This window comes from Rhinoraja longicauda, chromosome 27 (genome assembly GCF_053455715.1).
Source record: "Rhinoraja longicauda isolate Sanriku21f chromosome 27, sRhiLon1.1, whole genome shotgun sequence".
NCBI classification, from domain to species: domain Eukaryota; kingdom Metazoa; phylum Chordata; class Chondrichthyes; order Rajiformes; family Arhynchobatidae; genus Rhinoraja; species Rhinoraja longicauda.
Genome location: NC_135979.1, coordinates 21,077,876 through 21,094,267, shown reverse-complemented (window position 1 = coordinate 21,094,267; position 16,392 = coordinate 21,077,876). Strand labels below are relative to the sequence as shown.

The window sequence follows — 16,392 nt, the reverse complement described above, 5'->3', positions numbered from 1 at the left end:
GACACTAAACCATGCACAAAACCATGCTGACTATCCCCAATCAACTACTATCTTTCCAAATGCACATACATCTTATCCCTCAGAAACCTCTCCAGTATCTTTATTAACACAGATTTTAGGCTTACTGATTCTCAGGTGTTTCTTTGTGCCCTTCTTAAATAGAGACACAATGGTCGTCACCCTCCAGTCTTCTGTTACCTTATCTGCGTCTATGCATCTCAGCCAGGCCTCCTGCAATTTTTTCTCTCATCATCCATCCATAGGATAATTCCTTTATCAGATTAATTCATAATGTTATTCATTGAATTGAGAGGTTTCCAAACAAAAGTAGTTGTTAATAAATCCAAAGTGAAATAAGAGGAAATCTCTTAAAAACAGTCAATGGTTAGAATGTGGATCATGTCACGAAAGAAGGTAATTTTTGATTGATTGTTTAGTTTACTTCATACAGCATGGCAACAGGCCCTTAGACCCATGGAGTCCACACTGACCACCCTTTCACACCAGTTCTATGTCATCCGCTTCCGAGACACTGGGGCCAATTCACCTACAATCTCGCACATCTTTGTGATGTAGGAAGAAAACGGAGCGCCTGGAGAAGCCCCACGTGGTCACTGGGAGAATGTGCAAACTCCACACAGACAGAACCTGAGGCTGGGATCGAACTTGGGTCTCTGGCTGTGTGAGGCAGCAGTCCTACCAGCTGCACCCCAGTGACATTGGTAGAGTTGCTGGTGAACCTAATTAAGGTGAATCACATTAACACAGCCCTGGGAAAGTTAATGAGCACATGAGGGAGAACTGAACAGATGGATTAGTTAGGTGAGGAGGTTTCTATGGAATTTAAATTCCAGTTTAGCAAATTGAATCTAATGTGCTTTGAAATATACTTTGTACAAATCACTGTAGATCATGGTAATTGAAAGTGAAGGACTTGATTGTGCTGGGTCTCTCACCTATCAGATAAAGTCCTTGGGGACGGGTAGAATTGTTCTTGCATCAGCTCCTTTCAGTCTGATGTCAGAATCTGGAGTCGGACCAGTTGTTGGAATGGCTACTCTTCTTACCTCTGACCCCAGAATGTTTCCAGAATGTTCATCAATTCGTATTATACCTTTTAAGTAATTAAAATATGTAATCGGCAGAAGCAGAGTCAGTGAAAATAGATACAGCACTGAGGAAGGATGTGTTCATGATGTTACAAATTTTAATTGTTGTGATGGAATTTTAACTTGGAATTTAAAGAAGAAAAAAAGACAAAGTGCTGGAGTAACCCAGCGGGTCAGGCAGCATCTCTGGAGAATGTGGATAGGTGTATGAAGGAACTGCAGATGCTAGTTTAATCCAAAGATAGACACAAAATGCTGGAGTAACTCAGCGGGACAGGCAGCATCTCTGGAGAGAAGGAATGGGAACATGGATAGGTGATGTTTTGAGTCACAGAAACCTTCTTCAGATTGATTGTAATAGGGGGAGAAAGTTTGAAGACAGGTGGGGTTGGAACTGGGTCTGGATCCGAAACCTTGCCTGTCCCTTCCCTCCCCTCCCCAGATGTTGCCTGACTCACTGAGTTCCCACAGCACTTTGTGTTAAGTCCAAATATTAATCAGGTTAGGCAGAATGCATGATGATTTTATCCCAGATCGATCATAGTTTTAAAGAAAGTGACCTCATTAAACAATTATATGCTTGTCGGAACAATAATAGACATGGCAGTGTGTGATACAGTAGTCCACAAGAACAATGTTATGGAAGTATACCTGCCTTTTGTTGGTTGCCTTCCTTTTGGAAAAATGTGATTTGAAACAAAGGTTTTCTGCTCACCCTTCAACAGTGACAAGGGAGTTCCACATCTGCCTGAACCAAAACAATGTTCTCAGTTTAACAACTCATCCAGGGAATGGTTCCTTCATCAGCAAGAACAAGTATTATGCACTGACATTGTGACATAAATGCATACATATATATATATTGGCATTCATAACTGAGACACTAATCAGTAAACTAAGTGTAAGAAAATAACTGCAGATGCTGATACAAATCGAAGGTATTTTTTCACAAAATGCTGGAGTAACTCAGCAGGTCAGGCAGCATCTCAGGAGAAGGGTCTCGACCCGAAACGTCACCCATTCCTTCTCTCCTGAGATGCTGCCTGACCTGCTGAGTTACTCCAGCATTTTGTGAATAATCAGAAAATGAATGTATTTATGATTTAATAAACTTTGATTTGCATTTCCCCCCTCTCCCAGCTGAAAAACTACATCTCAGTGGCAATATTTGAGTTAATATTAGCATGAAAACTGGTATACAAACACATAAAGTGATTATTATCCCTGATAAAATGAACAAAACTTCATATGTATGGATTTCACAATGTCTGGTGGATAAATTAAATGATGTAACCTTTCTGCATTTGTTTCTGCACTCTCCACAATATATTTAGATTAGTTTAGTTTAGAATTTAGAGATACAGCACTGCAACAGGCCCTTTAACCAGCGATCCCCGCACATTATCACTATCCTACACACACTAGCGATAATTTACAATTTTACCAAGCCAAACCTGTACGTCTTTGGAGTGTGGGAGGAGACGGGAACTCCAGGGGAAAACTCACGCAGGTCACGGGGAGAACATACAAACTCTGTACAGACAAGCACCCATAGTCGGCATCGAACCTGGGTCTCTGGCACGGTAAGACAGGAATTCCACCGCTGCGCTACAGTGGCGCCCAAATTCTGAAGCTGAGGGTATTAGTTTATGTATAATTTCTCAACTATCCAAAACAACGTGATTTCCTCAGAGAGACAAAAGAAGAATTCATAATGGACATATAAAATCTGGAAAGTACATCTGTCATTTCTTTAAGTTATTGCAATTGGTCCAAGGAACCACACTGGCAAAGTTGGTTTTCAGTGCAGCATGTACATGCAACATGTTAGTTGGGTGTGAATCATTCTGCTTAATTAGCTTGCTTAAGTAGTTTACTTAAATAGTTGCATCCCTCCTGTTGCTGGTCTGATTATTTCCTGATCTTAAATCTAGAGGTACAGAGGTTGGCAAATTATAGGCCTATTTTTTAGACATGGAAATTAAGGTTTGGAATAGATTTATTTCCAATTTCTAGATTTAATAACTTTTAAGTTGTGGGACTGAAATTGGCTTGGTCTTCAGAAAACACTGGGGTTACCAGTGTTATCTGCATATTTTATTATTAATCTAATGTGTATTTGACTTTCTTTTGTGGAATTTACCACTGATTGACACCAAATTCTACAACCTTCTTCTGACCAGCTACATGATTCAAAAGTGAAGGGAATTTAAAAAGTCTTCCAGAACCAAAGCTGGCAAATTTTCTATTTAAGTTCATCACAGTGATGAGGATACTCTGTAATTTAACCTTGTCTTTTCTTCTGTGGCCAATGAATGGAACCAGCACTTAACCATCTTGCCAACAGATTTTGCAAAGTATTTGGTAAAGTATGTTGCCAGCTTTGGTTCCGGGTAACTTTTTAATTCTCTTCGCTTTAGATTCTTGCTGCTTGTCAGAAGAAGATTTGAGAAGTTTATGCCAATCTGGACAGGTCGGCAGTCGGTATTCAAGTCCCGTAAGATCAAGATTGAGACTGCCATAAGTCATTCCAATACTGATGACTGACAGCAGACAGACATTGAAGATCTCAATTTCTCCTGTCTAAATCAGGTCACAGAGGTGAAATGACAGTGACCTCGGAGATTTCTCCAGGTTTTTCCTCAATTGGATTGCTTTTTTTTTCATTTTGCCTTGCACCACAGGACGATATGTGGTAAACGTGTGATCAGGAGTGAAAACGATGAGGATTGAGACCCTTATAATTACTTCTCATTGATTTTCCATGGCAACCTTTGTAAAAAGTTGGAGGCTGAGCTTTTCATCAAGATTTTCGTCAGCAAAGATAACGAGACAAGTATCACAGGAAACTATGTGTGGGATTAATGATAATAATAAATAATAATAATAATAATAATAATAATAATATTCATTTATTGTCATTGCAACGAGTACAACGAAATTAAAAAATAGCCAATCCTGACGGTGCGTACAAACATATATGCAATAAATGCAAAAACAAATAAATACATAAATACAATTAAATACAATTATATTAAGTACAAGATTTTTTAACGGTGTTGCCTAGTGCAAAGGTAGTGTTCAGTTCTCGTATGGCCCTGGGGTAAAAACTGTTCTTAAGTCTGTTTGTTCGGGATTTGATCGACCTGAAACGTCGACCAGAGGGCAGATGAACAAACAGACGGTGGCCGGGGTGGGATGGATCTTTTATTATTTTGCCTGCTCTACTGAGGCAGCGTAGGCTGAACAGGTGCTCCAGGGAGGGCAGTGAGCAGCCGATGATCTTCTGGGCCGTCGTGATGACCCTCTGAAGGGCCTTCCTGTCCTTTTCTGAGCAGCTGGCATACCATGTGGTTATACAGTATGCCAGCACACTCTCGATGGAGCAGCGATAGAAGGACAACATGAGCTTCTCCTGCAGGTTGGTTTTCCTGAGTGAGAGCAGCATTAGTAACTTTAATATTAAATAATAGGAAGCCATGAATTAACTCAAAATTATAAATATGCTTCTCCAGCAGTTATTAACTCTGGTGCTTATGAATCAAACTGGTTATTCTAAGCTGCTCTGGTTTTGTCTATGTAAATCTGTCCTTATTTGTGACTGCAAGGACAAATGATGCTGTGGGAACTGATGAAAATTGTGAAAATAACCCACTATTGTGCTCCCAGCAGCTGAAATAATTATGAATGTCCTTGCCAAATTAATTTTTTTTAGGATAAATTGTTGGGAGGACAGCTATGATGGAAAAGTTTATTTTTGCTGGAAGACTACACAGAGGAAAGAGGTTTTCACATTATTAATCATCTCAGCCTTGCCAACTCCGCTTTGTACTCGAGCTGCCAACTGCAGACACATCTCTTAGGTTGCTTCCTTGTCCTGAAGGCACCATACTTTTGATAAAAAGCGAAAAAAAAACTGCTCAGATTCCATTGAGATCTTTTAAAATTAATATTCAACGCTAATTAATAAAATGACATGGTTGGGATTTCATACGAGCTTTCAGAATAATGCATCCACAGTAATTGTGAAAATAATGTTTAATTGCATAAAAAATTGTATCTGACTTAATGAGGTTGTTTGGAGTAAGGTTTTTTTTTGTGATGTGAAGATAATGCAATATTTTGCAGCATTTGAATGCCAGATGGTTGCGATATGCAGCAGTCCCCAACAGATTCAGAGACTTGTACACTTTTCCCTTGAGCTTTACTGAATGTCATGACCTTTTCTTGCAGGTTGACTGGAATGAATCTACCTTCTCCTGTTATCAGTAGTAAAAACTGGCTCCGACTTCACTTCACATCAGACAGTAATCACAAGCAAAAAGGGTTTAGTGCTCATTATCAAGGTAAGAACTTATGCCTACTTACTCAGACCTCAGATGAAATGTAGTTTCAACTATATCTTGATTTAAAAAATACCAGAGGAACTGCAACACAGCTGCAGGAACTCTGAAATGAGAAGAGAAGATCTTCAAGTATTCACCAGGTGAGTCAGCGTCCATGAATAGAATCAATCTTTAATCTGAACTGAGAAACATACAAAATCAAACGTGTTTCAAGGAAAGGGCAAAAATGAATTTCTGCTCAGTGGCCAGAAGGAACTTTTGCATCCCCAGATATGATGACCAGGGCAGCACAATGGTGCAGATGCAGAATGGTGGCACAGTTGGTGGAGCTGCTGCCTCGTAGAGCCAAGTGACCAGGATTCGATCCTGAGCTCTGGTGGAATTTTCACATTCTCCCTGTGAGTTCATCGTCCAGTTTCCTCGTGCATCTCAAAGATGAGCGGCACGGTGGCGCAGCGGTAGAGTTGCTGCCTTACAGCGAATGCAGCGCCGGAGACTCGGGTTCGATCCTGACTATGGGTGCCGTCTGTACGGAGTTTGTACGTTCTCCCCGTGACCTGCGTGGGTTTTTCTCCGAGATCTTCGGTTTCCTCCCACACTCCAAAGACGTACAGGTATGTAGGTTAATTGGCTGGGTAAATGTAAAAATTGTCCCTAGTGGGTGTAGGACTAGTGTTGGTGTGCGGGGATCGCTGGGTGGCGTGGACCCGGTGAGCCGAAGGGTCTGTTTCTGCGCTGTATCTCTAAATCTAAAAAAATAAAAAATGATTTAAAAAATTTAAAAATCTAAAACAAATGTGTGGGATTACAGGTTAATTGGACTCTGTAAATTGCCCTCTGTATGCAGGGAGTGGATAGGAGAGTGGAATAACATAGAACGAAGGTGATCAATGATCAGACTGGACTCTGTGGGCCGAAGTGCCTGTCTCCATGTTGTATCTCTAAAACTAAAACTGTGGGAAGGGAAGAGGTGAAAAGGGCACAGAGTACTTGTGAATGGCGATAGGTGTGAATGGAGCTGGAAAAATTAACCAAGTGGTGTAGAGGGAATGGTTTCCTTGGTAGGCTGAGCGAGAAGGGAAGAGGAAGGTGTGTCTCATGGTAATTGAAACATAATGGCAAAAAAGGTAGACCAATAGACCCACATAGTCAGATACTGACCTTTCTGTCCTGGGCTTCCTCCACTGTTAGAGTGAGGCCAAGCGCAAATTGGAGGAACAGCACTTCATATTTTGTTTGGGCAGTTTACAACCCAGGGGTATGTATGTTGACTTCTCTAATTTCAATTAACCCTTCCATTCCCTCCCCGACCCTAGCCGTCCTACTAGTTCCACTGTTCGCATTCTTGTATCCCTTAGTTATCACCTCTTCCCCACCCAACTATGGGCCATTATGGGCTCCACCCTTCGTTGGTCATCTGTTGCAGGCCCTTCTTTGTTCTGGCCTTTTCATACCTCCAGTTCCCCCTCCTCTACTTTCAGTCTGTAGAAGGGTGCTGACCCGAAACATCACCCATCCTTTTTCTCCTGAGATGTTGCCTGACCCGCTGAGTTACCCCCACACTTTGTGCCCATCTTCGGCACATATCAGCATCTGCATTTCCTTTCTACACGTGGCAGAGATGGTAATGGGCTCATTGTTGGAAAATTGATTTGGTATGGGGAGGCACTTGATGGCTGGCACAGATATGATTGGCTAAATGGCATGTATCCATGCTAAATGACTCAATGACTACGTAGGAAGCAAATATATGTTTTCCAGCAACTCATCATGGACCTTTTGGGGGTGTGGTTTCATGCAGTGATGGAAGGGGAAGAATGGGGTGCCTCAGAGAGAGTCACTTCCAGAATCCTCCTTGACTACCTTCCTTCACAAAAAAAACATAGGATATGGGAGCACCATCATAACAGCTGGAGAATTTACATTCAAATGGTTAAATGCATTTGAATTTCAGCATCTATTTATGTTTTATGGTTACCATGCAATCACCAGAACCCACAAAACCCCATTTACTTCCTTAATGTCCTTGAGGGAAGGAAATCCATAATTTTTATCTGGCCTGGCTTGTATGTGAATGCCTTCTGGAATGGCAGAGCAAATCCCTGAGTTCAGAGCTCCAAGCATGTTGCATGAATCAATATATAAAAATAATAGGTGTTGTGAGCAAAGGGTACGAATGAAGATGAACACTTGAGTTGGGGGAACAGAATCCTTGAGGGGACAGTTAGGAAAGGGAACAGTTTATCTTCACAGCAAGGAAAGAAAATGCACCATGTGGTCAACCAAAATGCATTGCACGATGCTATAACAGGTGTCTTAGCAGATCAAAAAAGAAGACAGACAATCTCCCAAATTCATGATGCAGCTATGAGCAAATTGTTCAAGTTTTGTATCACCTTCTATGGCAAATCTGAGGCTTCATTTCAGCAGCTGTCCAAGCAGCCATTTGATGTTCAAATTCATCTCCTTCATCATTTGAAGAACGTTCAGAAATTTTAATAGTTTAGCCCAACAATGGACAGCAAATCAGTGTTCTCTTCGATACTGATACTGCCTCTCCATTCACATCCCGAACAATAAGGGGCAGACATCTGTCACTGAGTGTGGCACGGTGGCGCAGGGGTAGAGCTGCTGCCTTACGGTGCCAGAGACTCGGGTTCGATCCTGACTGCAGGTGCTGTTTCTAACCGCTTTTGCAGTTGCAGCTCCGAGACTGTGGAACAGCATCCCTCTTCCCATCAGAACTGCCCCCTCCATCGACTCCTTTAAGTCCAGGCTCAAAACCTATTTCTACTCCCTAGCGTTTGAGGCCCTCTGAGGGGGCGCTGTGAACTGTTTATTTATGTGCTGTTATGTTTGTGTGCCATTGTACGTTTGTTCTTAGTACCTGAACTGATGTACAGCACTTTGGTCAACGTGGGTTGTTTTTAAATGTGCTATACAAATAAAATTGACTTGATTTGACTTATACGGAGTTTGTACGTTCTCCCTGTAACTTATGTGGGTTTTCTCGGGGATCTTCGGTTTCCTCCCACATTCCAAAGGTGTACGGGTTTGTAGGTTGATTGGCTTGGTATAATAGTAAATTGTCCCTATGTGCGTAGGATAGTGTTAGTGTGCGGAGATCGCTGGTCGGCATGGACTTGGTGGCCTGAAGGGCCTGTGGCTGCACTGTATCTCTAAACTAAACTAAACATTTGGAGATTGTTGTCTACTTGGCCTTGGGGCTTATTGCATCATTCAGGATGGCCTCAGGTACAATCTATCGCTGCGAGGCTAGCTCCCAGCACATTTGGGGCAGCACGGTGGTGCAGTGGTAGAGTTGCTGCCTTACAGTGCTTACAGCTGGTTGCTGGTTGATGCGGATTTGGTGGGGCGAAGGGGCCTGTTTCCCTGTTGTATCTCTAAACTTCAAAATCTAAATTTGTACTGCCTCACCGTACAAGCAGGTGTCTCTCCCAGCATGTGGCCACGATGGCCCAGCGGCAGAGTTGCTGCCTAACAGCAAATGCAACACTGGAGACCTGGGTTCGATCCTGACTATGGGTGCCGTCTGTATGGAGTTTATACATTCGCCCCGTGATCTGCGTGGGTTTTCTCCGAGATCTTCAGTTTCCTCCCACACTCCAAAGATGTATAGGTTTGTAGGTTAATCGGCTTGGTAAATGTTAAAATTGTCCCTCGTGGATGTAGGATAGTGTTAAAAAATAATAATAAATTGTCCCTAGTGGGTATAGGATACTTCCAGTCGAGTTCCTGGTGGACTCTTTGGAAGTGAAGACCACAAGATACAAGATACACTCAATGACAGGCAGTGCTCTCCCCTATTCCAGTCCGCCAGGTTTGCTGACTGTCACTGATGTTGAATGTTTGCGAATGTCCTTGGTGTTTAAAAATAACCTGCAGCCATTAGAGAAAGATGATAATAAAATTACCACAATAATAAGGCTTATGCAAATCTAACATCAATTAAAACCCAAATAAACCAAATAAATAAAATCAAGTAAAAGTCTGCTGCTCACCCAGTTGCGATTTCTTTCAATAAGTTTTTTAAACTAAACATAAGATTGATGTGCTTGGACCAGGGTCACAGCGTGGACATCCCAGCCTGAATGCAGGGATTAATATCTATGGATATCAGTAGAGTACTATCCCACCCCGTGACATATCCACTAGCACTGTGCAGGAAGATAGTCACAAACTGCTAGAGCATCTCAACGGGTCAGGCAGCATCTCTGGAGGAAAAGTCAGGACCGTTCTTTCATCACCCTTCCTTTTTCTCCAGAGATGCTGCCTGATCCGCCGTGTTACTCCAGCAGTTTGTGTCTATCTTCGGCACATACCAGCATCTGCAGTTCCTTTCCACGCAGTACTGTGCGGGATCTGTTTGTGGCACCTGCAGTGCCATTGCCTGCTGAAGCGTGCTCCATTGCTGAAAATGGGGGGGGGGGGGGGGGGGTGGGGGGGTAAGCAAAAGTCCCAGCAGGAATACTGATGCATGTGCAGAAGAAGGCATGCAACAACATTGCTTCTTGAACTTTCCCTTCTTTCCATCTCTCCCAAATCCTGCAGTTGGCTCAGTGTTGCTACCTGAATGTGGCAACTGCTCATTTTGTTGTGCAGAAAGCAGAGACATTTTGGTAAAATTAGATTTTAAAGCCCAAGTACAAGAGTGCAATTACACATAAATAAAGAAATTAGAATACTAATGTGCACCAGTGCCTTGGTAATTACATTGCATTTTGTTATGATTGAACATGTTCTCAGTTAATTAATGTATAGAACTGTTTCTGTCCCTTCATTATTAAGTTGTAAATTGAGTGTGGGAAGTTTGCACAGGTAACAAACTAAAACCACACTACCATGTAACAAGCAAACTTAAATGGACGTAAAGGTGTCAAAATGTTTGATAAATTGTAAAAGATATTATTGTAATACCAGGTAATCTTTTTAAAAAGCTGAATATCATCAAAGATTGGAGGCAGAATGTGTATTTCAAGTGACATTATGGATCATATGTGGCCAGGTATTGATCACAGTTATGCGTGGAGTGGCCTGCATTTGCTTTTGAAAGTACCAGCTAGTTGGCAAGTACCAGCTGTCCATGGATTCTGCAGCATGTTAGAGATGGTGAAGATCCATGAGATGGTTTGTTTCTTTGGAGAAGTTACAGCTACGTGGAAAGAAGATAAGAATAAGCTAGAAACCATTCGTGTTTACATTAATGCTTTCAGACATTAAAAGTGATTCAAGTGATTATATTTTATTATTTAATGATACATAACTTAACGTTTGAATTGCTAATCCATTTTTAATATTTTGCAAGTGCTTCTGGATGTAAACGACAGTCTGAAGCATTGGAAAAGCTTGTTAGTGTTGACACAGCAGAGCTGGGAGTGTGTCTTTGTCTCGAGGAAAGATATCCCTGCAGATTCATGGAGGGAGTTGCTCAGGCCCTTCCCTATGACCTGATTACGTCACACAAGGCCATGGCACCACTCAGGGCTTCACTGGATGCTCCTAACCAGTGAGTATTTCGGATAAAAATACGAAGTGCTGGAGTAACTCAACAGGACATGGAAAGGTGGCCTTTTGGGTCAAGACCCTTCTTCAGATCCAACCCAAAACATTGCTTATCCATGTCCTCCAGAGATGCTGCCTGACCCATTGGAGTTACTCCAACACTTTGTATATTTTTAGAAAGCCTGCACCTGCAGTTCCTTGTGTCGACGACTATTTCAGGGATACACAGCGGGTTAACAGCAGGGGAGTTGCAATATTTCAGTGGTGACTGAGGTATGAAGGCCGGTTCAGCAGAAGGCAGGGGCATTCTGAATTGAAACCCAAACGCTTTAAAAATACACTCTGCTTTCCTATCTTTTTTCTCTGCTTGTGCTTTTGCTACCAATGTTGCCTGACCCCACATGTTTTAGCATTATATTACACCCAGATGTCCTCCCCTATTCACATTGACATCCTCCTCAAGACACCCCTCAGCCCCTACTGTCCCCTCCCTCCTCCTTACAATCCACACTGGCTCCCAGCTTTGATTCATGGCCAAGCTTGAATATATTACATTCGGTCAACATGTCCAACCCAGCTTTATCCATTGATGCAAAACACAAAGTGCTGGAGTAACTCAGCATATCAAGCAGCATCTGAATCTAAAAGTAGGGCCCCAACCTGAAACATTGCCTATCCATTGCCCTCCATGAATGCTGGCTGACCTGCTGAGTTCTTCCAGCGCTTTTTATTTTGCTCATGATTCCAGCATCTGCAGTTTCTTTATCCTCTATGCATCAGTATCCTTGTATTCTCGGCATACTTTTCTACTCCCCAGGATTTATACAATGCTGCCTATATTCATTTTCCCCCCTTATAGTTCTCCCAGACTTTGGTAGCTCATCCTAGTGCCAAAAAAAACACGAATGCTTCAGATTGTCTTTTACATCCAGAAGCACTTGCAAAACATTAAAAATGGATTAGGAATTCAAACATTAACTTACTTATCATTAACTGTTAATACTGAAACTTTTTTCTTTGTTTCTTGAAATTCCTGGCAATGTCCTCATTACTCCAGAGTCCACTGTCTAAAATGTTTGCCTGAATTCTAGAGCCACCTTAATGAAGGGAACATGGTGATTGACTAATTGAGTGAAAGAAAGTGTAAGAAAATAACTGCAGATACTGGTACAAATCGAAGGTATTTATTCACAAAATGCTGGAGTAACTCAGCAGGTCAGGCAGCATCTCAGGAGAGGAATGGGTGACGTCACCCATTACTTCTCTCCTGAGATGCTGCCTGGCCTGCTGAGTTACTCCAGCATTTTTTGACTAATTGAGTGAAGTTGTTTGAAGATCTACTCAGCAGGAAAGTAAACAAGAACTCAAGTTGGATTTATATTTCCAAATAACATTTGCTAAGTATATTGAAGATTTGATATTATTATGGATAGTGCTTTAATTAACTGGCAAGGGAAGAATGGGTTATTTGCAGATTGGCATCATGCAATGAGTGTGGTGCCTCTGGGATTGGTGCCTGGGGGTGTTTAGAATGGTAATGCATCTCATCGATGGTATAAATAATGGTCGGTAAGTAAGTTGTGAAGAGAATCCAAAAAATTTGCAAAGGAATTAAAAACAGATTTTACGAGTGAACTAAACTGTGGAAGATGGAACATAATATGGAAAAACGTGAGGGTATCGTCTGTAGTAAGAAGAATGGAACGCCTGAGTATTATTTAAATTATTGTTGGAGCATCGATAATTGACCTCGTCAGTAGGTGAGAGGTGTTTATTGAGTGGTCGGAGCAGTATGCAAGAGAGCTCATGACCTTGCCTCTCCAGTCCTTGCAGTCGGGTGGTAAGGAAAACGTCAATTTTTGTACATGTTTGGGGCCAAAGGCAATGCAACTCCCCAAGCTATAACAGGTCACTTATTATCCACGATCCAGGAGCGTGTAACTGATTGCTTTGTCCTACTCTGTACCTCACGGCGAACCCACATGGGGACTCCTTAGCTTTCCATTAGCCCAGTGTCCCATGAGGGCCAGGACTCATCAGTCATTGGCCTGAGCCCTGGTTTGCAACTGCTACTATGAAAACAGTACCTGCCGAGAGGCCCTGCATGCCACTGGAGATATTTCCAAAGTAAATCAACACATCAGTATATTTTGCTCAGTTCCGCCAGGCGTTGGTTGTCTCGCCTAGATCTGTATTTCCGTGCTACGGCTGATTTATGTGGTCAATGTAAGGAAGGAATATCTTGCCCTAGAGGTAATGCAGAGAAGTTCCCAAATATGAAAGGGTTCTCCTTTGAGGAAAGATTAAGCAGATTCGGCCTTTTTTTCTGTCAGCCTGAGAAAAGGAGTTTGACAGGGTAGTTGCTGAAGGATACTTCCCCAGATGGGGGAATCTAAAACTAGATTCAGAGTAAGACATTGCCCATTTACAACTGAGATGAGGAGGAATATCATATCTCATAGGATTGTGAATCTTTCTAATTCTACAAACCTGAAAGATATGGAGGCCCTGTCATGGAATGTATTTAAAGTCTGAGACATCAGAGCTGCAGAGATTGTTTGACTTTGGGGGAATAAAGAGGGAATGTGTTGAGGCCAAGATCGTATCAATCACAATCCATTGAAGGTGGATGGCATGGATAGATGATGATTGAGGACCCTTAAGGCTTGCACAGGTTCTCATTTCTTATGTATACAGTATATTTATGTGTTTTCCACTAATATTGACCCATGTTTCCAAATCCTAGCCTTAGAGCATTTCATAAGCACTATTCAAAATCTAATCCTTGGATAGTTTTCCTCCACTTTCAAAGTTCTTTCTTTTCAAAATATAGGTGTGCGATTAAAATGAGCAAATATTTAAAAACAAACGTGACCACTAATCTGCAATTTCTTGCAGCTATGTACACGCTCATTGAATTTGAGCTCAAAGTTAGCACCAATATTGATCACCCTGTTTAAACACCATAAATCAGATGTATTTTACATTAGATGGGCTAACATACTGCATCATCCATCTCTGCACGAGCTATAATGTGAGCAGATTCACCGTATCTGTTCGAATTGTGCGCGTATGGGTAGCCTGCTTTAAAATTCCATTCATTATTTTCATTGCTCCAGGAGTGGAAAAGTCCACAATGTACAGTATGCAAAGGACGAACAGATGTTCAAGGTTATTAGTCAGGAGGCAAAATGGTGGGGGGAAACAACATTGCTGCAGGGTTATGGAAATATAGTTAATAATTTCATGAATGGACAATAAATGCTGGATGGCCTGTGGTCATCACATATTGTAAATAAATCAGAAATAGTTTTGTTTTGAGATAAAGCACGGAAACAGGCCCTTCAGCCCACCGAGTCCGCACCGACCAGCGATCCCCGCATATTAACACCACCCTACACACACTCAGGACAATTTAAAATTTATACCAAGCCAATTAACCTACAAATCTGTACCTCTTTGGAGTGTGCGAGGAAACCAACGACCTTGGAGAAAATCCACACAGCTCGGGGGGAACGTACAAACTCCGTACAGACAGCACCTGCAGTCAGGATCAAACCCGAGTCTCTGGCGCTGTAAAGCAGTAACTCTACTGCTATACCACCATGCCACCTTGAATAGTTTAGGCATATTGCAATTCTCCTTTTTGTGAAATGTTTAGAAATAGAAATCCTGCAGTTTTCCGCCCAAAGTTAAAATTGTAGTTACTGAATAGAATTTCCCTGAAAGACAACTCCTTTCAGTAAACTAAGTATCATCTCCAGTCTCAGCCCGACACCAAACATTCTCTCTGTTGAATTCAGCACAGGAGCAATGTGATTATTTATTGGAATTTTAAAACAGGTAGCCCACACATCCATCCTTATCATAACTTAGAGGGAGGTTGAAGAGTCAGTATTTTATCTTCAGTATTATATGACACATTTGACGTACCAATTTATGATGATTCAGTAAGTTACCTGTATAAATATTCAATGATTTCAGTAAGTTGCCTTGCATAAACTTCTGCCATTCTTTATTGAGCTGCATTTTGCCAGGCATATAAAAAATTGCGGTTTTCAGGGTGTGGACTTAGCAAGATAAAAATAATATATTCAGGAATTAAAGTCTGAAATTTATTGTCATTTTAAGACCAACTGTCTCCAGGCTTAAGACATAGATAAAGACCAATTGAGCAATTTTTTGTTGGACATAATTATTAGATTTATGACTCTTTTGAAGCAGTGTTATTAAGGCCTTTGGCTTGGATAATCAAGGACTTGGAAATGGGACATTAGTAAAGCCAATGTTAGATGATGATTATAAACGTGATGGGGTTTATAGCTTCTGATATAAGATTAAGTAGGTGATAAGTAGAAACTACCGGAAACAGGTTTTCCATACTTTGCAGGGATCGAATCAGGAAGGTTGTTTGAATTAGGTTTGAGCAGTGTTGTTAAAACCTCATCTGGTTGTGCCAAACAAAGGATCTGCTTTGGATCTACACGAAAAACTATTCCCAGTAGTGCTGTGAGCAAATGTTATATGGGGAACGTTAATGTCAAGTTGATTTTCGAGAGCAAAGTGATTCTACCTAGAAACTAGGAAAATCAATTTTCGTAACCAGTGGAAAACATTGTACCCAGTGATTTGAAATCTAGATCATTCCGTGCTTCAGAGGAAGCTCGTGTTGCTGCCTTACCCCTGACGCCTGGCCTCGAGAGGTTTCCAATGGTTTTGAATGAACTGTAACTTAATGTCAAGATTTGCTTCTGTAACTGATTACAGAATGTAGTTGATATGCCAGCACCAATTTACAGTGCCACCAAAGTTGAATCGAACAAGATAAAGAGCCAAGTAGATAAAACACATACTCAGGATAAAGAGCCAAGTTGATAACAGTAGTTTTGTTGCATTCCACTTTATGGTTCCCTCACAGAGAAGACAAGAAACAGAGCACAGTGTTCTGCCGTTTATACCCTTATCAGGATCTGCAACTGGAATTAACTTGGTTGGAAATGAACCTTTGAGCTTCGATGTGAACAAAATAATGGACTGTTTTGAGTGACTTTTGGCAATACAAGAACTATAATCAATACTAAAGAATAGCAGACAATGGTTAATTCTCCTCTACTGTGTTGATTTAAAAAACATACTTTTATGCTTGGAGTCTTGTTCCATGAGTGAAAATGTTCAAATCATAAACATCGCTTCTGTGACCTGATTTTGAGCAGAAGCAGGTACAGCTTCTACCACCTTCAAGCTTCAAGATAACCTTTACAGAGCTTGACTCCACATATTGTAAGAATATTATCCACGAAATGAGGGAAGAGTGAGACAGTGGCAACAAGTTAAAAAAAAAAAATTAGCTTTGAATATTTGACATAATTAAGATCTTGACCAGTATTCTGATATACGTTCTTATTTTTTTCAGA

General features: G+C 41.3%; 1 protein-coding gene across 2 annotated transcripts in view; it reads left to right on the top strand.

The window, feature by feature from the left end:
* The window catches only part of csmd2 (CUB and Sushi multiple domains 2), a 1,532,573-nt gene that overhangs the window by 994,077 nt on the left and 522,104 nt on the right, over positions 1-16,392 (top strand). For both annotated transcript variants that reach the window (XM_078423311.1, XM_078423310.1), the window contains one exon: positions 5,343-5,455. In XM_078423311.1, coding sequence (XP_078279437.1) covers positions 5,343-5,455 — 113 coding nt within the window. The remainder of the gene's footprint in view (positions 1-5,342; positions 5,456-16,392) is intronic.